The sequence below is a fragment of the Lepisosteus platostomus genome, chromosome 21 (assembly GCF_059453375.1).
Source record: "Lepisosteus platostomus isolate fLepPlt1 chromosome 21, fLepPlt1.hap1, whole genome shotgun sequence".
NCBI lineage: Eukaryota > Metazoa > Chordata > Actinopteri > Semionotiformes > Lepisosteidae > Lepisosteus > Lepisosteus platostomus.
In genome coordinates, this window is record NC_142631.1 from 1,632,673 (window position 1) to 1,656,425 (window position 23,753).

Sequence of the window (23,753 nt, forward strand, 5' to 3'; positions counted from 1 at the left end):
CAACTGCGCTTTACTGTCTGATTTCCAGCTCCAGACGCCTGTACTGTGAAAACTGGACCATACTCACAGGACTCATGGGAACTGTCCTAACCAGGGTGACATCTGTAAGCGTGCTCTCATTGTTGTCTTCATAGACCACAGGACATTACAAGAACCATTCATATCACTTTGTGTTTCAGGGCTCTGCTACTGGTTCCTAATCAAAGACTCGCAGGGACCACAGTGGGTTAGGCTCCTCTTTTTCTGCAGCTACTGTTTCACCTGGGTGACAAAACCTGGATCCACCTGGTAGTTCAGGCTAATGCCAGCTGTCAGAGCCGACATGAAAGATACAGTACCTCCCTGAACAAGAACCACAGCTGACAGCTTGGCTTCACCTTGAGAAATACCCGATTATCTGTCCAAAAGCACATGCTCCTATATGGAAGGTGCAACAAAAACGGATCGAGTGCACATTTAAGAGCAATATCATCTTAATAAGTGCAAATGCATAACCTGCGTTGCTGTGGGTCTGGCCACTGGGAGACCTGTCCAGAGAGTGCTGCTTCCTGTCCCTCTCCCGGCGCCGGTGACAGCGGTGGTGGTGATGGTGATGGTGGGGCCGGTCGGGCCCCGGGCGGTCCAGAGCGTAATCAGGCAGGTGCACCTCTGGGGGGCGCTGCGGAGCCAGCGTGGACACAGAGCGCTTCATGGGGCTTGTGTCAGGAATGGGCTGCAGAGAGGGGAGGTAAGGCAAAAGCAGCAACAGACAAGGACCAGTTAAAGGCCTCAAAGATGACTTTTCTTGCAAGGCTGTGAAGCAAATTTACTCACAAATCAGTTTCTTAAAACACTACCAGACACTTCAGAGACAGAAAACACCTGCAGTCTTCAGGCCTGAGTGTTCGAAAGGGCTCATCTGGGCCTCTGACAGAGTGCGTCTGCTTGAAATGAAACAAATGGCTCTAGGTTCTGTAGGCTCTTGTCTCTCCCCTACTAAAAACTCACCTTATTCTGATAAACAGGTGACCTTTCTTAAAATCTAACGTCCTCTATGACATAGGTTTGTTCATTGGTCGAGACATTGTATGTGTACTTCCACAGGGACCGACTAAATTAACGTATGAATCACTTTCAGTAGAAATAAACTTAGTGAATTTTGCCTTATGTTTATTGTGTTACTAGAGGTTGAAAGCTCATGTGCTTTTTCTACTAGTTTAGTGGACAGGCTGACTGTCTCCCTCCACTGGACACTGACAACACTGTCAAGGAGATGGAAATTATCTCTTTTTCTTTCCTGTCTGCAATGTTCTTTCTTGCTTCTGCATTTGTGTAGAAATCCAAAACAACTGATGAATTTCATTGTTCTCAAGTTACACACATGGTAGAGCACTGGGTGTGCCTGGATGGTGTTTTGCATTTAGTGTGTGAAGGTGACATTAGCCCCCACTTAGCACGGCAGCAGGGAGGAGCACCTAGTTCAAGTGTCTAGCGCCTCACACATGCAGAAAGTTGCGAATCTAGTGCTGACAAAGATACGAGCCCACCTCCCACCTCCTCCTCGCCTGATCACACTTCTCCAGGCAGATCAGCGCATAACTTTTAACAGTACGTTAATGGCACCAGCTGAACATCATCAAAGCCAAATGATGAGTTTCATCTATCCTAGATTGCAGAATAGGCAACTTGCTCTTTACAAAATGAAAGCCTGGGAAGACACCTGGCTGTCACATCTTAAATGCACTTGGATTTGTTTTTGGTGGAGAGACATGAAATACCCACTCTGTTAATCTCCAGCTGGAGACAGGTGTGTATCATTAAACATGCTGAAGACCAATCACCCCAGAAAGCACCATCAAAACAGGCTTTGAAGAACAGGTGAATCATAACAAGGTCAGTTCACAGACAGGCAATCAGACACCCATATTAGCGTGCTGCAGATGTGTACTTACACCAGACCACTTCTATGAATAAATATCAACATACAGTATATACACAGTGTAAATATATCTGTATCGTTATATATTTATTTTTTATGTTGTATTGCATTTATTGTATATATTTAGATGCAATACTATGTATTATTGCAGCACATGTTTTGGGGTGCTGTAAAATAGTTTGAACTGAACAAAAACATCTGGCGAGGCCTGAAGAAATCAACACCTCTATTGTTTGTGTTCAAACTTCACTGCAGAAGACGTACAGGTAGGAGTACTGAAGGGAAGAATTAAAAGACACAAGGTGGGACAAAGCACTGACTTAACAGGCTTAAATGAAGATGTTTAGTGTATTTAAGATAAATACCTGGACAACTCAACATTGTTCTCAAAATAAAGAAACACTCCCTGGACACTCGGGTGCAAAAGAAAAAAGTACTTCAAATTCAGGGACAGATCCAAAGTTTCTCATGCCTCCTAATGACATAATGAAATATGTCCATTAACCTGGACGTGTCCCTCACAAAGCAGGTGCTCCAGATGCTATACCCCACTTCAAATTCTGCCTTGATCAGAAAGAAGAGATTCCAAAATTCTTGCACAGCGCCAGTTTTTCTTTTCATAAACAAAGGGCTTTTGAGGTAAGACTTCAGTAGGAAGGAGCAGGTTGCTGATGGCACACAGAAGAGATGATGAGCAGGAGGCACAACAACAACAAAGCGTCACTGGACAGACAGGCACGGACAGACAGCACAGCGCAGCGTGGCTGCGAACATGCTGTACACACTCATCTAGGCATGAGGAACTTGGAACTTCTTCCGAAAAGATTCTGCAATATGTTCAAGCAAGTGCTGACTATATTTGGAAAGTCCGCATTTATTTTTAAATACGTGACCCAGCACAAGCCCAGGGTAGAAAGGGAGTGTACTGTGAGGCAATCAGAAGGGTAAATATTAAGTCAGTAAGGCACCAACACGAAGCTCAACCAAGCCTCTGTGCAGACGGGCAGGTTTTCCCAAGAGACACCACTGGCCTAGTCATGCCTCCTGCACAGAGAGAGGGTTGATCCCAACAAAAGGAAACCAGAAAGAAAGTGAGCAATGAACACAGTGATATATGATACTGGGAACAGCTGTACATACTGCTAGGTACGTCCTCGGAGTTCGAGAATGGCCCCGCTGCGATACGGCACACAGGTGGAGGCGAGCCACAGAGCAGCCATGTGCCCAGGCGCCAGGCAGGTAGGCAGAGGAAGGATGAGGGAAGAGAGCACCAGGGAGGAGAGGGCAGGAGACAAGAGAGGAGAGGAGAGGAGATGAAGAAGACCTCAGCAGAGAGGAAGAGGAGGGAAGGAGAGGGCAGGAGGTGAAGAGGACAAGAGCGGAGAGGAAGAGGAGGGAAGGAGATGGCAGAGAGGAGGGAGTACGGGGTAAGGAGGTGAAGGGCAGGAGAGGGAAGAGGGGAAACAGGAGGACAAGGAGCAAAGCAAGACAAGACAGGAACCACATCATTAGACACATGAGTAACTAACACAGCTGGAGATCACAGAGAAAACAGCATGACACAGTGAGGCTCTCTGAAGAACATGAGTAATGACTGCACATAGCACTGCGCTGCTGGTGACAAGAGCAGATGAAAGTAAAGGGGGAAAAAAAAATCAAGGAAATATTTGATAACGAGAAAAATGTGTTTTTCTCTAGAGAGGAAAGCCCTTTTTCACAGAAAGAGCAGTCATGCTCTCCGGGTTCTCAGATCTCCAGAAGGGAGGAATACCACAGACTTTGTAACAACAGCAATTTATTGAAATTCAGCTCCCAGTTATGCAGAGGAATATTCAACACCTTTTCACGTAAAAAATGTCAATTAATTCAATTGTAAAATCACAGATTTTAGGTGGATTGCGCGCAATCGATGCAACTTCTAGGTCAGAGAGCTTGCTGATTCCAAACTGAATACGAGTTTCATTGATTTAAAACAGTAAAATTGCAAAATCAGGCAGGCAGGGCAGGGTACAAGATCACCTGTCAAATCTGTGTTCAGGATATGCACACAACACCAAAATCTTAATGCATTTGCATGGCTGCCCACACACATTAAGTGGCAAGAGTTGGGGGTTGTTTTCATTTATCAATGTGACGTCCCATTCCTCTGCTTGCATATAGTTCCAGAATTAGACATTTCTCTCAAAGGATGCCCACAAAATGCAGAATTTGTTAACAGCGTATGTTTTTCAACAGAGATCAGTAATTCAGATTAGTGAACAAAGAAAGAGAAATCTCTAGTCCACATTTCTTTCATCAGACCACAGCCTCAGCCTGCACACACACCACACAAGGAGGAATTGTCCAGAAAGATATCTGGGCCTTGTCTTATTTTTACAAATCTGGAAAGAGGCCAGTGAATGCAAAACCACTCTCCTGAGCAATGCAGTCACACGTACAGTTTCTCATTATTAGCAGGTGTTGAAATCGCTCAGCCAGTCTCAAATTCCCCCTTGTCGCTCTGTCACAGTTTAAAGGGATTGAGGTGGGTTTAAGTCTCAAGATTACTTATTGGAAATGAAAGGCATTTCTTTTCTCTTTGTGTTGCACAGTTTGTTTGGGAAGGTAATGGGCTCCTTTGATGGACTGGGCAGTGCGGAGTGTCACATGTCAGACACACAAAGAGCATCCTGCATGAGCTTGGACTTCCAGATACAAATCCTGCTGTTGGCCGCACAGGGAAAAGGAAATTAAGGGTATGAAAAAAAATCAAAGACACAGACAGTCTCCTTCAGCATGAAACAGATAGGAGATCTGTCAGATCATATGCAGCGTAGCCTTGTAATGCTATAATGTCAATACCCAACATAATTCTTATGTTTCATTGACCGTTGCAACGTTTGGATAAAAAGCTTATGTTTTAGAAAAAATGAATGCATTATGGAACAAGGACAAATAATTTTTTCAACGTGTTAGAAGACAGCTACAAAAGTAAAAAGTGCAGAGACATCTCTCAGGAGGTTGAGTTAATCCTTGTCGGTGTAAAACCCTTCCAAACCCTCTGTCACTGAACGTGCTGCTCCATTTCCCAGGATGCCTTTCAATGCTTCAGAAGAGTGGTCCAGATTCACACAGCTCAGCCTGACCAACACATGTTAAACACGTTAGTCCAGAACTACACACGGCTGGATTTGGAGGCCCACAGGTTCATTTGGTTTCTTTTCCTTCTGAGCCTCTAATGATTTAATTGAATCTATGAATCCATGAATACTTAATCACTCTTAACAGCTTAACAACTATTTCTTTAATCCCCGAGGAGTTCAGAGTCGCTGTAAGATCTGGGGGCCTTTTGCTGTCCAGCACTACCACTGAGGAGCCCTGTTCCAGTACATAAGTGTGTCCCAAAACCCGGTCATTTACAAGTGCTAAAATCAGGGGGAATGCACACAGCCAGAGACGCGTGATCTCACTTAATTCTTCAGAAACATAAAGACACAGAGGGGAGAATGCTGGAGCATGAGGTGGGTGGCCTCCCCCTGCTTGTCCGGAGAGCAGCAGGGAGTCTCCTCCTTGACAATGTGGGCTCCCACAGGAGAGGGCTGGGTTTTGGGATGGGAGATTAACCCTCTGACAGTCCCAACCCACCGCGGGCTCAATCTGCCGCACCAACACACTAGCCCGCTCTGAAAGGAAGCACGATAAAAGCTAAGCAGAAAGAGTGGAGTGCCGGTCCACCTTTGAAACCTGTAATCTAGAAATCTTTAATTAAATTAAAAGGATTTTTTTCTGAAATGGTAGGTTTAAGTTTGGACCTAAAATTGGATGCTCTCCAGCATTAGTCAGATTTAATAGACCTGCTTCTTAGCCCTGGAAGAGAATATCACTGTGCAGAGTGGCTTTTTGGAACAATGTGGCTTTATTCTTATTAACTGCCAGAATGATTTATTTCTTTTTCTAGGCTCTTTTGGGTTCTACCTTTGTTTCTTAAGCACAAAGCCTCGGTGCCTCCATTGAGTTTTCTTTTTGAAGCACAGCTAATCCCTAAAATAGCGTGCGCGCGTTTTATTTTGAGATAGCCGAACGAAACTGGATCATGTGCTTGTCGTATGTCCTGCAAGCTCCTCACATGCTGGAGCTATACAGTAACTACGCAGGAAGTTGCAGAGATCGCCCTGTCACTGGGTGCCAAGAGGGTCCTGGACAAATAATCCCAGCGTTACTATCGGCGACGCTCAGCTAACCAGGCGCCATGCTTTGGGGAGTCCCCGTCTCAGTGGGACAGGTAACCTTATGAAGATTTGACTTTCCACAAGCAGCAGTTACTGTTAGCCGAATGCTCGTGTCCTGATCATCTGGCTCCAGGGCAGACGGCTTCAAAATGACACATGGAAAAGGGAAAGCAGAGAGAGAGAGAGCAGGCATACGAGTCCCTTCAGTTCTGAGTGCTGGACAGGACGCAGTCCGAGCTCACACAGCCAGCCTGGGCCTGAGCTTGTCCGTTCACTCCGCTCTGCCTTGGGTCGGCATTGCAGAGGAGAAGGCTGATCCCTCATTTCCTCAGGCTGCCGTGCCTCCCTTGGGCTTGTGTGATCACTGAAGAGCCCAAGAAGCTCATCGCCCCAGGTTCCTCTCTCCACTGCAGTTTATTAGAATAAAAGAGGCCTGCTCACTTAGCAAAGGCCAGGGCATGCGCCGAGACTGGATCTCAGCTCTTACAGCCCGTTCAGCTCTGCCACGCTGGGTCCCTATCAGTGTGCATGCAGTGAAGAGTTCTCCCTGAAAGAGGGCAGCGTGCTGTTTCTCCCTTCCCCTGCTGCTTGCTGTGCTGAGATCAGGCTCTTAACGCTATGCCTGTACCTACTGAACATGCACCAGGAGTACAGTGTGTACACACAATGTGGTATTTGATGCAGAAGAACGTCTACGCAGAAGAATAAGTCTAAAAAATAAAATTAATAAGTAATTCTGGATTTGTGAATGGAGGCAGTGATAAATCAAGTGAATAATAATATTAATAATAATAATATATTCAGTGTTACTCAACCTTGTGATGCCAGGATATCTTCCTAAATTGTCAAAATTTTAAAATTCAGGACATTTTCTCCTGCTTTTTAATTACTATTCATATAACCTTCAGAGTATAAGGCCAAAATGCAAATGCTATCTGGGAATTACAAAACACCTACACTGCAGCTCCCTTTAAAATCTAAAAAACTGGAACCCACCTTGCTCTGTACAGACAAGAAGACAGTGGCCTGACCTGGGAATGTTTTGACTATCTTTTAACTACCCTACCACTTGAATGTTATTTACATGCCAAAAACCACTAACAACATTTACAGTACATACATTCCTGTCAATTATTTTTCTAATAAAAATTATCTTTGAAATGCTATGCAAATGTGAAATATATCACTTAAACTTAGAGGTATCACCTTTAGAAGGCCACTGTTGTCAATTCTTGTGATTCAATCAGATCAATACTTCTTACAAATACAAGCAGGCACAAATGCATATATACATTAATGAAAAAACAGACAATATTTAATACGAATGGGTAATGCTTGGAATCTATCAGATTAATAAAAATGCTTATACAAATTCCAGGCAAAGCACCATTTCTTAAAAATAATTCTAATTAGACAGTAGTCTATTAGACAGTAGTGTTATTTTCCAGAAATGTCCTCTGTCCAGCAATGACATTGCTGTTGAAAAAAACCTGAGGGTTGATTTCATTTGCAATTCTAATTAAAGGACACATTTGAATCGGTCATCAGCAGATTTACACACAAAGTTAAATTGCATCCTTATTCCCTCCTGTGAAGTTTGGCAAGCTGTACATACTCATTGAGGCACTCAATCACGACCTGATCGCTAAATCTGCTAATAAAAAAACCTCTGCCTTGTATGACTGAAGTTTTAAGCACTTTGATCACAAGAGAGGGCTTTAACTCTTAATACTTCAGTTCCCTCACCACCATTCAGGTACAGAACACACACAGCAGAGACGTGTGCGAACAGGTGCCTCCTCGAGCAGGAGGTGAAGACAGGGAGAGTGGTGCTGGTGTACCTGCATCTCCGCGTTCAGCCTGGGCATCGACGCCGCTCTGCCCTGGCTCTCCAGGCCTGGCTGGCTCTCTCCATTGGCACTGTGGTCCATCTTCTTCATCTCCACCGCCTCCTGAGACACACGGCACGCGGATCAGATCAAGACCATGGCCGCCGCCCCCCCCGGCGCATTTTCACAACATCCCAGGAAAATACCACTGGTGATGAGGTGGTGATGTCTTACAAAGCTGTTCCTTTTGATGAAAGGTGCACACAGAAAGCCCTCACTTGCACCCCGCTCCCCCCCCAAAAAAAACAAGATGAAAGCAAGACTGGAGTGACAAAATGGACAAATTGGTGTGACAGGCGTTACTGAAGCTGCCTGGCGGGAGTCAGGCAGGGTACCTGAGCTCTGGTTGTGTTGGGGATGTCCTCAGACTGCCCCCTCTGAACCGGCCGCTTCTTGTTCAGCTGGAACACTTCCTGTGCCTTCTCCGTGACCCAGGAAGGAGATTCTTTGACAGCGGTGTCCTGGCCTGGCCTGGATGAGTGCACACACACACAGATGCCCAGCAGGTCAGCATGTGGAGTGGCTCTTCCCAGCTGCTACACACTGCACACACACTACACTGACTACAGCACCTGCACTTTAACTGTGAAGATTTACATATTTGCTAGTGGAAGGACAATGATGCTTTACAAAGGTGTTCTTTTCGACAAAAGGTGCTCACAGTTAGCCTAAGAAATATTTTTTACATTATGTGCAACCTGCTCTTCTGGTTCCTCTATTTTCTTGGGAATTAATGCTACTTACAAATTGTGAAAGAGAGCACATAGGGACCCATATCCCACAGGTATGACCTGATGATGTCAGGATAAGAGCAAGACAAAACTGTACGAGCATCAAAAGCACAAGCTGCCAGGGTGGAGCAGGGCGGGGCAGGGAGTGGCACAGCGGGGCAGGGCGGGGCAGGGAGGGGCACGGCAGGGTGCGATATTGCATAGTGTGGCGGGGCAGGGTGGAACAGGGTGTGGCAGAGCGTGGCATGAGAGGGTGAAGCAGGGCGGGGCAGGGTCTGACAGGGCACGGTGTGACAGTGCGGGGCGGTCCCCCTGTACTCACAAGGCGCCCCCGTTGTTGAGGGAGGTGGTGCTGGCGGGCTGCGGGAGCGGCTTGGTGTTGTTCATGGGCGGCAGCTGGTCCCGCATCAGGGTGAGAGGCAGCATGGGCTTGAAGAGCTCGCTCACCTTGTTCTGAAACGGAGGAACAGACAAGCTGGGAGCCAGAGCGCAGAACACTCCGCACTCTCGGCATCGAGCATCCAGGCAATGCCAAGGAGCACGGCTCCAGGACGCGCTGCGGAGAGCGGAGAGCGGACCGGCCGCTCTGGATTCCACTCTTCCCCTGGCAGGAATCCCACTGGGGCTCAGGGAGCTCAATCTCAGCAGTGCGAAGCCCTTTACCTTTGGCAGCCCGCCCGCTGTCTGCTGCTGCTGCTGGAGCCGTTTGCTGCGGTTCAGCTTGTAGTAGTCGAAGATCATCAGAGCGGCGTACACCTTCCCCACCGTCAGCTCGTTAGCTACAGGGGGAAAAACACACGACACGTCGCAAACTGCGCCCTTCCCCTGCGAGAGCTCAGAGCTCCAGGTGTAACAGTAAACCGATTCTGTATGCTTCACCCTTTTTGTTCACAGTAGCCCCTGACTGGTGTTCACTGTGTGGACGTGAGCTCAATGTTCTTCTGAAACTATGTTTCTAAGCGTCTATGTTTTCAACTATGAAACTGTTACAGAAAAGGCACGACAATACTGGAATTAGCTACCGTCAAAATGAGATGGGCCAACTTGCCTCCTCTCATTTGCAATAATTGTTCTTACGTTCTCAACACACTCCACACAGAAAGCCTTGCAGTCCGGAATCTAACCCAGATGTGGAGGGAACAATGCTAAACACTATGCTACAATGCTACCTACAACCCTGACCAATCATATATATGATATCAGCTTGTTAATTTTCTTCCATCCATTTTGTTTACTGAGGGGGAGCCGGAGCCTGTCACGTCAAACAACGCACTTGGCAGGGTACGCCCTGGACAGGACGCCACTCCATCGCAGCGCACACACCAACACAGACACACACTCACACCATGGTCAATTTTTCCAGAAGCCAATTAATGTACCAGTGTGGCTATGGACTGTGGAAGAGGACAGGAGCAAGGAGGAAAGCCACATGAAAATAGGGAGTACACACAAACTCCACACAGACAGCACAACAGGTCTAGAATTGATCCCTGGGCCCCAGTGCAGTGCAGCAGCATTGCTAACGACTGCCCCCCCATGCATCCCACTTGTGTTTTCGTTTTTCTTATTTTGCAAAAACAGAGATGCACTTACTAAAACTGTTTTTGTCAATAAACAACGTCAAAACAATGTCAACAAAAACAGAGGCAGAGAACATGGCCCAAGTGGCTCAGCTGCCTCAGTTGTGCAGTGACGTCAGGCGGTGTTGCAACAAGTGGAGCTTTTTCACGCTTGGAGAGGCCCAGATGGTGCAAGCGAGGTTCCCTCTGCAGGCCCGGCCGAAATCAGCCAAGCTGTGCTGTCCTGGGGACGGGGGCTCCGCCCCAGAGAGCCAGTTAGGGCAGCAGGCCATCGAGATCGGCTGCAGACGCAGCCACAGCCATGCTTGAGCAACGCTGCAGACAGCCCCACCGTGACAGAATCCATCACAGCAGGCTGCCCCACTGTCTGTAGAGCTGACTAATTAAGGGCTGCGATGCAAGCTAAACTATGCAGTGCTTGCAAAGTTAAAAACAGAACATATAAATACCGTACGCACGACGGATCTTAACTGGCCAGTTAAAATGCTTTTTGGTTTAGTACTAAATATGAAGCTTCTAATCCAAAAGAAGAATGTTCTCAGAACATCAGACCCAAAACAAAGCTGGTTGCTCTCAGATCGCAGATCATAATATTGTGTATATTATATTACTGTGAAAACAAGTCTACTGCTATTAATACAAGTCTCACAAAGTGCTTTGATTGCTCAAGAGACTGATAGTGTTGGATCAAAGTTATATTACATCTGAACATTTTAAATGACTAAATACAGTCAGAATTGAAAGTGGAATTTTGAAGCAGTGTTTTTTCAGGCATTTAACCCAAGTACAGCCTTGTGATCCAGAAACCAAACACACGACCGTTACAACAGCACATCCTCTGTGTCCTTACGCCTGTGTGGAGTCACCAGCAGGTCCATGGTCTTCTGAGAGAGGTTTGGCCAGACGGTGGCGATCTCCTTCTTCAGTTCAGCATCACACAGCTGCTGCTGAATGACCCCTGAGGAGACATGAGGGACTGTCACCCCTCTCCTGGGTCACACTCCTCCTAGTTCCTGTAAAAGTCTTCTCTGGGAAGCAGCGTCCATTAGTGCTCAACAGGAAGTGGATAGTTAACTGAAGATAATCTAACAGAAGGAGCCTAGGAGGAAATAGCAAGTTTTTCCAGGCCTTACAGGGATAATCCTCTCAAGGTCCCGGAAAGAGACATTCAGGAAAGAAAAGAGTTTCACAGGAAGTCTGGAACACTCACAGTTCCCACGTGTCATTAGGAGAGGAAAGCCTGAGTGCTCAGGCTGCAACTCACACTGTACTAAGGCACTGCTCAAACACAGCAGGCCCGAGCTTCACAATTTTAATGGGTCCAATGGGAATGGATCATAGCAGGGCAAGGTAATTAAAAAAGCAGGATTAACAGTATACAGTGAATAAAAAAACAGGTGCCCAAACATCAAGCACTGAATAGATGAATGAGAATAACGCATGCCCAGGTGCCTCAATGCACTGTGGCATTTTAAATCTGTGCAGCCGGTGCTCATCTGGGGCACAGGAAGCCTCTCTGTGGTAGCAGTGCTTGCCTGCTGTTGGCTTGTCTCTGGGATCTGGAAGCAGAGTCGTGTATCAGGGCTGGAGCTCTCGGTCCAGATCGGGTCTGTTCTCTCAGGCTGAAAGCAGGAGGCTGCCCAGGTGTCCCCTGGTCTCCTGCACTCTGTGTACGGTACCAATGCCTTGCTTTAGAGCAGTGGCTCTTACCTTGGGGTGCACACCCCCAGGGGGAACGAAATGCCCTTTCTGGGGTGCAAGACAGGCCAGATTCTTTTAGAAGGTAAATCATCTAAATCATATATTAAGCACAGGCACTGAAGAACAGCTACCCTCATCAAGCCTCAGTATCAACATGTCAACTCAGAATGGTGTATTATTTTAATCCATGAAATATTAACATAGAAATATCTGTTTCACCCTATAGTCATGACACATCTTAGTAGAACTGACCTACATCGGCGCTTTTTGATCAGGGGTGCGAGAAGACATTTTGAAACGCAGGGGGGGGCAGCAGTACAGGGTAGGAACCACCAGCGGTGTTCCAGATGTGGAACCCCACATCACCACATTGCGCTCAATCTCAAGACCGAAACGGAAGTCGTGCGAGAGCTATTTTCTACTCATGCCTGTCTTGGTCTCAGATCTCCCTTTGTGTCTGGGGAGCCATGGGACATTCCCAAGGCACCCCGCCACCTTCAGAGCTGAGGCGGAGGAGCTCTATGGCCCAGCCTGCATCACTCCCAGACGGCTGAGGAAGCAGGAAACGCCGGGAACCAAGAGCAAAGCAGCGCGAGGCGGGCCGGCTCCTACCTGAGCCCAGTTTGATTTCCAGCGCCGTGCGGATCAGCGCCATCAGCGTGGAGGTGAAGTGCACGGTGTTGTCCTCGGCGATGGGCATGTTCATTTTCACCAGGCGCTGGGCAGGGGGTGGGAAGACGGCAGCGTTAGTGAGCCCGGCGCCTCTCTCTCTCTGAGCATCACTTCCACACAGCTCCTGGGCCAACGTTTTGAGTGCTGATTCACAAGGCAAACTGCCTAAACTCTGTCGCCACAATGGTACTGTAGCTCAACATACCTCATTCTGTCAGTTATTGAATAGTCTACCAGATTAATTGAGGAGAACATCTTTTTTTTGCCACCACCTGCTTTTAAGGTGTCATCTTCTTTAACAAACAGATATTTCTATTCAGAAAGTCCGAATTTATTATTTTCTTTGTACTGCATCTTCTTGCTGATTGGACAGTTTTATGTTTTAATAAATGAGGATGTGTCATCGGATTGCCTAATTAGGCCACTTTTCTGAAACGGAGAAAAGAGACTTTTGCAAAAATGTCTATCACACCCCACTATCCTCTACAGTGCACGACGGGTGCCTCTACAGCACACCTGCACAGGGTCTAACCTGCAGCTATTCTCCGACGCGCCCGGTTTCAGAGCGACCGCCCGAGATTCCTAAACGGGCGAGTCCTTTGCCAACACTCAAAAGGTTTCCCTCTCAGCGCAAAACAAAATAAAGAAATGGAAACGGGCACAAGAACGGGAAAGATCACTTTCAACGTAAACAGCGACTTACTGAGTCATTGTGAGCTCGTTGGAGAGTGACAGGGGGTCAGAGAGAAAGAAAGAACGCACATGGCAATTAACAAGCAGATGACACCTGGAAGGGCCCAGCCCTGTGCACCACTGCCACTAATCTAGAACTACAAGTGCCAGTCCTGGCGCCCACAGGCTGCCCTGCAGCAGAGTCGGGGCAGCTGCACATCACAGACCAATTTTACCTGGACACATAAATGATTTATTTATGCCCAGTAAACTCTGGAGGTAGCCAAAACAAACCCCGTACACACCTTCCTCAGAAACAAGGGGGGGGTCTGCCAAGATATTAGTCTTTTTTCATGCTGCCACAACTCTGCAGGCACACAGGAGCTAAGAAAGACTCTGCGTCACATGGTATGTCTATAAATTAACACCCTTCTAAGTTAGGGTGGGAGTTAAGAGCTCACAAGACTGCAGGACATGGGTCTTTTTTTTACACTACGCATTCTGCCTGAAGTCAGACTTCATGGAATGAGAAGACATAAAACAGTGCTTTCTCCTGCAGTGCTTCAGTGCGATGTACTTAGATCTACAGCTGTGTACATATAGTATAGAGTACCAATATTGGTATTTTAAGTAACTGCATTGATATGCTTTACTCAGCTGTTTAGCAGTGCAGTGCAGTATGGGTAGTAGCAGTGGCGCCCCCTGCTGGAGTGGGGAGCAGAGTCGGGCCCTCCCGAGCACAGACAGCAGCACACAGACACCCCGCTGTCACTGGCGTGTGTGCACGTTGGGGGGGAAGTGTCAAGCAGACAGGAGAGGAGCAGGGTGCCGAGGCGGAGCGAGGAGCACGCACGCACAGACACACAGCCAGCAAGGAGCACACCACAGGCGGTACAGCTGCAGCAGCAACAGCTACACAAGCCAGGGAAGCCATGATTGTCACAGGGGAACATCACTGAACAAGGACAGCAGGGGCAAGATGAAAGGTCACCCATCAGTCAACCAAAAAAAATAGCTTTTGCCAAAAGTCAGTACAGCAGAAGGAGAGAGAAAGACGATAACACACCAGACACAAACACCTACACCGGAGACAGTAAACCCACAACAGCAGGAGGTAATAAATATTTCTAGAACAGCAAAAAAAAAAGGAAACATGCCGTGCTTCACTGCACAGCTACATTTATTGATTTCTGCTTTAATTTAAGATTTAAATCAGGGAATGCAGCCAGACTAGTGTCACTAATTTCAACCTCAGTGCAACCCTGTTAGGTCAGAGACAGGCACTTAAACTTGATGAATTTGTGGAGCTACTAACGAAGCATAGACAGCTCGTTAATTTACAACACTGGCTGCAAATGACTGTTGCTCATCGCAACAGGAGGCTGTTAGATACATAAACCAGACAGGAAAAGGTGTAAAACTGTCCTTGGCCTGCCTCTAAATTTAAATAAAAAACATTTAGCTTTGAAACGCTTTCCATTCTCCCTGTATTTCAGAAGGAAATGGTTTAGTGACGAAAGAGTCAGTTCAAGCCCAGCTTCTGTGCTCCCAGGGAAAGAGCTCATGTTTTCTGTGCTCGTTTAAAATGTCTAGCTGAATACCCACCTAACTGGATATGTTATTGTACTGCAGCCTTAAGGTCAGACTATTCAAAGCCAAGTGCAGTGGAGTGCGGAGACAGGTTCACTGTACACCACCAGTAGAAAAGTGTGAAAACACTGGCATGGCAGAGCACAGAGCTAGGCCAGCCGACAAAGAAAGAGAGACAAAGTGGCAGTCCGCCGTTCTCTGGCTACCTTGTAGGCGACTCTCGCTGGACATTTCTTTCCCAGACCTAAAGGTGGGGACATGTGGAGCAGCATCTCATACATATCAAGATATGCGATGCGGCCACTTGAGGAGAGGAGGGAAAAACAGCAAAGGCAAAAGGAATAAATCAAAAACCATGATGATGGGGGTTGAGAAAGAGCAAGAAACAAAAGGCCAAACAGGAGGACGACACAAACAAAACAGAAATCTTTTGTTATTTAGATTTCCAAGAGAGGTGTGAAGCCAGATGCCATTTCTGCCCAGACAGCAGAAGGTCTGGGAGCAGAGATGGATCTCTGCCTGGCTGCTATTCTGAAGCTGTCCTGTTCCCTGCCAGAAAACAGGGAGCTCTCAACAAGGAGTAGTATGGAGCACAGAGCACAGTGGCGGGAAAATGAGTGCGTTGAGTCGAGGATGCCTCCTCCGTCATGCTGAGAGACATCTGCAGGTAACCATGTGGAGCTGGGAGAACAAGGCTTTCGACGCGGTCGCCTGGTTTCTTAACAAAACGCCCGGAAAAGCACCACGCCCTGCAGCGCTCCTGCAGGCATCTTAAAACGGGGCACCGGATCTTTGGATTCGGATCAACCCCCACAACATCTCTAGACAAAAGGTGAACAAACAGATCTGTTCTTTCTGCCAAATCAATAAAGCCAAATGCAGGAGTTATCATCTTACGGTCTGAGAGATGCTCACAGGGATTAAAACTGAAGGCGCGGTAAACCATTTCAGCGAGATTGCACCTAATTCTTTCGGACCTCAGTGTGAACTCTGTTATCCCCTTTGGGCGACACATTAGCCTGAAGGCTTTGCTCCAGCTCCAGCTCCAGCATGGTGCCCCACAAGCCTGTTGTTAGACGGGCGGGGAGAGTATGGGCGAGCCACTCATTCACTCTTGCACAGCCAGTCAGGGCTCTGGTCAGTAGTCTGGAGAAGCTGGGAGAATCGATGTCTGGGTTGCAAACCTTATAGGCCACCCTATTAGGGCACTTCTTTCCTAAGCCAAGGGGAGGCGAGATAACACGCAACAAATTGTACATATCCTTATACAGAATCCGGCCGCTGAAAAGAGAACAACCGAGTTTAGAACATGAATATCAAGACAGACTCAGAAGAACACAGACTGGACCGGGTGAGAGGGGAAGGCCGACCGACATCACCTGTACCCCCCCCCCCCCCATCCACTCACACTGAAGTTTCGCAGCGTTCAGAAAAGACACTTTCTAAAAAAGCAGAGAGCATCACAGAGGTGCGGAATTCTGCGCTCTGTAACAACCTGCTTTACCTCTCTCCTCGGCTCTTGGGTGATGGCCACCAAGGAGAGCACACAGTCCTACTGGCCTCACAAGACCCTCAGTTCTGCTGTGTTGCAGATGATCCACAATGCCACTCGACCATTGCAGAATCATTGCAGAATCATTGCAACGTCGCAGCATGCACCACCAGCCAAAGACCTCTGCTGTCAGAACAGGTTAATTTAAATTGCTCTACCACACTCCTCCAAGGCGGACGGAAATGAGTTGTTATCCTTCCACATTTATCAGGAATGGGGTATCAAAGTAGCCGACTCATTTCCTGCAGAACTTAATGAGGCTCGTTAATAATTAGTCATTAATGACTATTTGTCCTGCAGTGTGCAGTATAAATACTTCATGGAGTCCCGCCAGCCCTGATCATGCCTAAGTGTGAAGAGACGATAGCAGTTGAACGTGTGAGCAGTTGAACTGCAGAAGGATGATCAAAGCTCTTTGATCTTTTTAGTTCCTATTGACACTAGGCAGTGCCCAGCTCATATTCCTGAACCACAAACACGTGCTCCAGCATACATATCTGTTATGCTATAAATGGTTTCTGTATGTCAGAACAGGTACAAGTTAATAAATCAAAAGAACGAGTCTCTTCACTGTGTCCGAAACGCACAGAGATACAGCCCAGCCACTCCAGGGACATATATCCAGTGAGAAATGTCAAGAACTGTATTTTACAGATGACCAGTATGGGGGGGGGGGGTTCTGTCCTCTCTTTTCTGCTAGCTATGAGTAGTTTTTCTGTTGTAATGAGGCCTTGTCACACAGTTTTCAGAAGGCATGTTCAAAATGTGCTGCATACAGTTATTGTTTTTTCTATGCAATCTGCAGCTTCAGTTCTGTGACTGAAATGCAGAAGTCAAGGAGATTTATAGACGTTTCATTTTTAATAAACCATTCCCTGCTGACTGGAACGTCTTGGCACTCAGACTGCATCTGAGCTAACCACGTCTGAAGCACTGACATCCTCATGACAGGATGGCTCATTTCCAGTCTGGTGCTTCTGCATTTAAAAAAAACAAGGTTAAAAATAATTTTTATATGTTGTTATGGACAGGATATGATTGATTTTTATTCTCGTATCTTGGATTTGTGTGAGGGGACGCTGGAAACGCAGAGTAAATGATGCAGTGAGCAATACTATTAGCCTCTACCGGACCTCATCGCCACTGTTCTCTGCTGAGATGTGCCCCGAGGCAGGAAGAGATTCACCAATATCCCAGAGCAGACGGATCAGGACAGTGCGCCCTGTCTGCATCTCTAACCACAAAGCAAAGGTTCAGGGGAAAAGCCTGACCCTGCCAGTTTAAAGCAATATCTGAATTAATAAAACACAAAACCGAATTGGACTGAATTCCTTGTCTCACTTTTGGACAGTTTAATTATTGTTGTGTTTTTTCTCTCTCAGATCAGCCTTCATTTTTTATGTACTCAGCTTTTTATTTAATTTTAATCTACTATTCCCCTGGAGCTGTGTTTTTAAAAAAGAGTCCGCTTCTTGTTTCCACAGAGCTACTGTAGATGAAAAACACTGTAAGGTAATAAAATGTACACATTTCTGCTAACGTTAGGTTGTCCAAACATGAGAACCGAACGCAGGTATTTTTCCGGTCATCGTTCAGTAGCAGTTGAGAAGTAGTTTTAGAAAATGCTGGAATAGTGAACCTTGCACCAGGTGAAGGAAGGACACATACCAGGCTGCTGGGTCGTACTCTGCCCAGACGCGGATGAACTCATCCAGGTGATGAGGCCCCAGTATTGAAGAGTCTCGGGTCAGATACTCAAAGTTGTCCATAATGACGGCCACAAAGAGATTGAGCATCTGATGGAGAGGACAAAGTGTCAGGCTCACGCCCGAAAAGCAAACCCCAAGAGTATGCAGGCAGGCACACACCAGCTCTCAGTGGGGAGTTGAGCAGAGTGATGAAGCCAGGTCAGAGATGGGGATTATTAGGAGGCCATAACTGGAAAAGACCAGGGGGAAATTCGGCCAGGACATCGGGGTAACACCCCTACTCTTTTCTTACACACTATTAGCAAAGAGCATAAAAATCATTCTACAACTTTCTCATACCTTTAGATCAAATGGAAGAACTAAATACTAAGTGAACTACAATCCTCCTGTCTTGCAGTAAGACTCTGCAGCTGGTAATATGACATGCAGAGCGACACCTGGCCGCGCCTTTGCCGGCGGGGCGGGAGAGAGGGGCTGTCGGGAAAGGCGGCGCTCACCAGGAAGGAGCAGAGGAAGATGAAGGAGACGAAGTAGAAGTAGGCGAAGTCGCTGCCACACTCCTTCCCAGTGGAGCCGGAGCGCTCGTCGCAGTGCCGGTTGCTCAGGCAGGACAGCATGATCTCGTGCCAGGCCTCCCCCGTGGCGCTCCTGGGGAAGCAGGGGGGAGGGCGTCAGGACGCGCGGGCCGAGGGGCAGCGTCGGACACGGGCCCCCCCCGGTGACGACCGAGCTCCAGCAGCCCGTCCAGCACCAGCGGGAGGCCGAAGCTGCCGCGCATCACCATCTCCACGAGCGGCATCTCGAGGGTTAACGCCGCTTCGACAGTGTCCTTGCTCACGTGGGATCCCACCCAGAAACGGAGTCCTGATAAGGGGCTGCAATGACTCTTTAATGATGCAATATGCTTTAAAATGGCCATGGTGAACCTATCCTGCAGTCCAAAAGACAGCCTGCATACAAAACTAGGTTTTAACCCCAGTGTGTACGTTACAGTACATCTGCTTTTTCTCACAGCTTTATCTCAGCGGGTCTCTCTAATCTTTATGATCATGAAATCAATATCTTTGCTTCTAAAATGTCGCCATTGGAGGCTGAGGCTTTCAGCATCTCCACTAATGGCAGGTCAAAGGTTAACTCGATTTAAAAAGCAGGATTGCCGAGTCCCATAAATCTGAAGTGGCAAAGAGAAACACAAGAAGGTCCTGCTTAGCTTGAGAACTATCAAGTCCTTAGTGTCAGTGCACGTCACTTCATTGCTTTTAATTCTTAATTTCCTTTCTTTTAAAGTCCTTTTAATTCTAGTCAGGGTTTTCTAAATAAAAGCTTGGCTTTTTGGCTGAATTGCACTTTTAGGGAAATATTAAATATTAGGACAATGTTAAAGTCATCTCCACAGGGCACCATTGCGCTCAAACACAAAGAGGTTAATTTCCCACCATTTCCTTCTCACTCATTCACTGCGGAGTGGAGCAAATAGCTAATTCCATTTGAAATCAAGGACCACAACTGTGCCTTGGTTATGCAATAATTAAAGACTGACCGTTAAACCCTTTGCAACAGAAGAAAGTAATTTCAAGTGTCAGTTCACCTCTGCTGTCATCAAGCCAGCAAAAGATACCAGCTGGCTTCACCAAGCGACAATCTGACCCCCGACTCCAGTGACGTGCTCATGAGATAAAGAAAGCATGGTGTGACAACGACATCACAGCGCACAGGACCTCCAGCCCCAGCAGCTGACAAGTAAATGAGCTGAAAGGTCATCTGGATTCTACCCTCACAGAAGGCAAAAAGCGCTCTTTTTTACTGATTTTTCTACAGCTGCAGAACAGAACCACGAAAAAGTGACATTTCAAAACGCAAGCTCTCCTGCCAGAAAAGAGGAACTGTGATGTAAGAGTGCCCTGGCATCAGTACTGCCCCTACTGCACTGAAAAAGCAAGGGAATGGATCCCCTGAGGGAATTCAATTAGTCGTCCACTGCAGCCTGGGGACAAACGTACAACATTTTGTCTAGGACAACCTGCACAATCTTAACAAGCAACAGATATTTCCAGCTTAACCACTTCAGGAGCACATCAGTTAAAGCCATGGGCAGGAGAATCAGGGCAAACATAAGATGAACATGAGAAAACATGACAAAATAGATCTGACGAACCCTCTGTGTAAAGAAGATCATACTGATTACTGTTTCAAAAGCACTTACCCATACGGATTTATAAAGATCCACATTATTAGCTGTTAAATGCATTGACTATGTCTTACTGGTGGTGTGTGTTTAAACAAGAACTACAAGTGCAGTGCTTCGTTTGAGATGCAAATTTAGGAGCATTTGTTGGTATACTACTGAGTTTAAACTCAGTTTTTTTGTTACCTCATTCAGCAAGTTCCTTGTTTTTACATCGGCATTCAAAACCTAAAGGCTAAATATCTGGATCATTTGAAATTTTAAAGAGCTGAGAAACCATACATGACCCTTTGGACTTGAGTGCAGGCTGCAAAGGAACTCGTAAAGTTAAAGGTTCCACACTGAAAGGCGGAAAGAAAAGACAACAGATTTTTGCCATTTGCTCACACGTGCAGAAGGCTCAGTTGCCTGAGCATGTTTCCTCTTTCTAATTCTCAGTGTGGAATTAATCTTTGCCTGTTCCCTGTCATTTAGTTTACCTGAACAGAAGTATCAGAGCTTGGAAGAAGGTACGGAAATTGTTGTGCCGATTGATGGCTGTATCGTCTTGCAGGTCAATGTTTCCAAAAACCTGGAAGACAAGGAGGAGTCCGTTAGGAACCCGAACTCGTTGTAGACCCTGGGCTGAATCCCAGAGTACACAGTGTGGTAAAACTGCAGGCCGGAGCCGAAGACTGCAGAGAACGTCTCCGAATACTTCCTGCCGACGTGACGTTAATCCACTATGAAGTGTTTATCATTTATTAATTAAGCCCTCAAGCTAAGATACATCTGGAAAGTGCATTTCTGCTCCCTAGGCATAATTCAAGGGCGATTACGTAATCACGTGAATACAAAGATTTCTTCACAAATCATGTTGACTTTACACAATATTACTATAAATTACAAACAGCATCATCAATTAGCATCATTCTGTGATTAATCAGCCTCCAAACAGTGTGATTTATTCATCCATCACTGATATTAGGTTCATGACGTATTGCATTTTTCACATGTATTGATTGTATTTTTGCAGAAAACCAAAGAGGTCATGTTCCTGGAGTTTCCTACAAAGTCTTTTATCTGGACCAGAGTGCGTCTTCTTTCAGGAGAGTGCCTTGCAATCTCCCACACGAGACGGCCGCCTGACTGAGAAAGTGGCCAGTTCCCTTTTGGGAGCAGGTTGCCTCTCAGTTGATTAAAATTTACTTTCAACGCTAAATGACAAACTGCACATTCCTAATTCAGTAAAAGAAAGGATCTCCCCGCAGGATCACCTTATTCAGTTCTTACTGGAATATGGGAGCCATTTTTGGCGGTGAGCACGTTTCACAGGCGCAGTAGAGGGAGCAGAAACCTTCATACTGTATTACTACCCAGATAACCCACTTACTTGCATTCCGATGATGGCGTAGATAAAAAACAGCATTGCAATCAGAAGGCAGACGTAAGGCAGGGCCTGGAACAAGGACACCATGACAGTTAAACATGGGCTGGCAGAGTTTTGCACAGAGAAACTAATATGCTTTTCCTACTTGCTCATCAAACAATGTCATTTTAACAATGTGGAGCACATCACCCTACATCACCTGATGCTACAGGTACAGCAGACGATGGCCAGCTTACCTTGAAGGACTGGACAAAGGTCCAGAGCAGAATCCGAATGGTGTAACCCTGTCGCAGAAGCTTGATGAGTCGGGCAGCCCTGAACAGCCTTAGGAAACTGAGGTTGATCAGCTTGTTCTAGGAACCAAACCACAGAAATCAGACCTCTGGCTTAGACACCGCAACAACCTGTCTCTTCCACATGCTTCCAGGATGATGTTGAGCGCAAAGGCTGCTCCCAGGATCACGTCGAGACCCAGGGCGCCTAGAGTGTTATTTGCCTCGAATGAAAGAGGCAAATTTATTTCCTGAGCTAAACATGCCAAAGGATGTAGGGATGATCTCTAGAATTTAGGTGTACAACTAGGCTCTCTAGGTCTGCTGAAATCATTGAGAGCTGAAGTGGTTAGGGGAAGTTTCAAAGTGGTGCATGCAAGCTAATGATCAGCTCAGTAAGGTCATAAAGGGCAGGGGTGAAAAACATGCAAACACTGCGTCCTTCCAGGAGCCCCTGCTCCAGATGTACTTCCACATGCCTGAACTACAATCCTGAAGCACAACTCAAGGTTCGATTCTGTTAAAGGCTCTACCTTCGCTGCTCTGCCTCTTCAGGAAAAATCTGGAAGCTTTATTTCTGCAGCTGGACCCAACAGTGTGGCAGCTCTGCCTGCTCTGAGTCATTCCCACCACCCTGAGCTTCCTTTCAATCCGTGAGCTGTGCTCACGAATCTGTGTCGACTTCGCCAGCGATTGCTGCCTTACAGCCTGTTGTAAATAAGGCAGCAGACAGCCCCATGTCTTGTGTGACACCAAAAGGAAAACTTTCTTTTTGCATAGTCACTTGCATTTCTGTTTCTTTTTACTGCCGTGTTTCTGACAGCAATTAACTTGAACAGCCACATGTGAATCTGACACTAGGATGAACGCCCAGACATTTGGATGAAGACATGCTTGGAGCAAGAGGAATGATCTGGAGGCACAGAGGAAGATGACAACGAGGGGGGCAGAGACGGGGGGCAGTGGTCGGGTAGGGCGGGGTCCAGCTGCGTGGAAGAAGCGCCACTCACCGATGTCTGTGGGTCCAGGGATGCCGCGAAGGGGCGTTGGCAGTTATTCGTCCGGCAGAGGGAGCGTGTGCCGGCAGGAGGAGAGAATCGCACATCGGAGGTATGGAAGGCACAGAAGAAAGTGGGACAGAGGCCAGGAGAGGGAGGGAGAAAAGAGGAGCCAAAAAGAAAAGGTAGTGGAGTGGATGAACAGGCCAGGTCCAGTCCACACAAACTGAGAGAAGAACAGACCTAAACACTGTGTAGCGCGAGGGGAAGAAACCCAGGCTAGAGTGAACTCACTTGCACCTCCCTTCGGTTTCCATTCCTGAACACCCCCATTGCTGCTGGTTAATCAGCTTGTGTGTGCGAGACTACAGGCCCAGCCAGTGCTGCACACTGACAGAGGTGCTTTCTTGGCCCAAACGCTTAAATCAGACTCTGCTTTACACATCAGAAGTTGCTGGAGAGGGCCTCGTCTGTTTCTTTCAGAACCGCCCTTAATCCCTCTTCTTAATATCTGCGCTCCAGTGCCATTAACTCCTTCAGTAGATTCATAGTCATTTTCTGGGTAAATTGTTTATCCTATTACCAATAACCCCCAGCTGCTTCCACTGTCATGAGTGACCAAGTTTGCTTCCTAGCCTGACTGCACTGCTGAGAACTGCACTCACAATCCCAGAATTAATCACAGCATGCTCACACAGTCACACACA

The 23,753-nt window shown here is 46.9% G+C and overlaps 1 protein-coding gene across 1 annotated transcript in view; it reads right to left on the reverse strand.

Moving 5' to 3' along the window:
• The window catches only part of cacna1ba (calcium voltage-gated channel subunit alpha1 Ba), a 171,039-nt gene that overhangs the window by 6,175 nt on the left and 141,111 nt on the right, over positions 1-23,753 (reverse strand). The window contains exons 35-48 of the mRNA XM_088614992.1: positions 22,013-22,129; positions 21,780-21,845; positions 20,887-20,978; positions 18,720-18,870; positions 18,182-18,309; positions 15,168-15,264; positions 12,640-12,745; positions 11,177-11,284; positions 9,410-9,525; positions 9,069-9,199; positions 8,351-8,486; positions 7,968-8,078; positions 3,059-3,094; positions 496-712 (exon numbers count right to left, since the gene is read on the reverse strand). Of these exons, the coding sequence (XP_088471118.1) occupies positions 496-712; positions 3,059-3,094; positions 7,968-8,078; positions 8,351-8,486; positions 9,069-9,199; positions 9,410-9,525; positions 11,177-11,284; positions 12,640-12,745; positions 15,168-15,264; positions 18,182-18,309; positions 18,720-18,870; positions 20,887-20,978; positions 21,780-21,845; positions 22,013-22,129 (1,612 nt within the window). The remainder of the gene's footprint in view (positions 1-495; positions 713-3,058; positions 3,095-7,967; positions 8,079-8,350; positions 8,487-9,068; positions 9,200-9,409; positions 9,526-11,176; positions 11,285-12,639; positions 12,746-15,167; positions 15,265-18,181; positions 18,310-18,719; positions 18,871-20,886; positions 20,979-21,779; positions 21,846-22,012; positions 22,130-23,753) is intronic.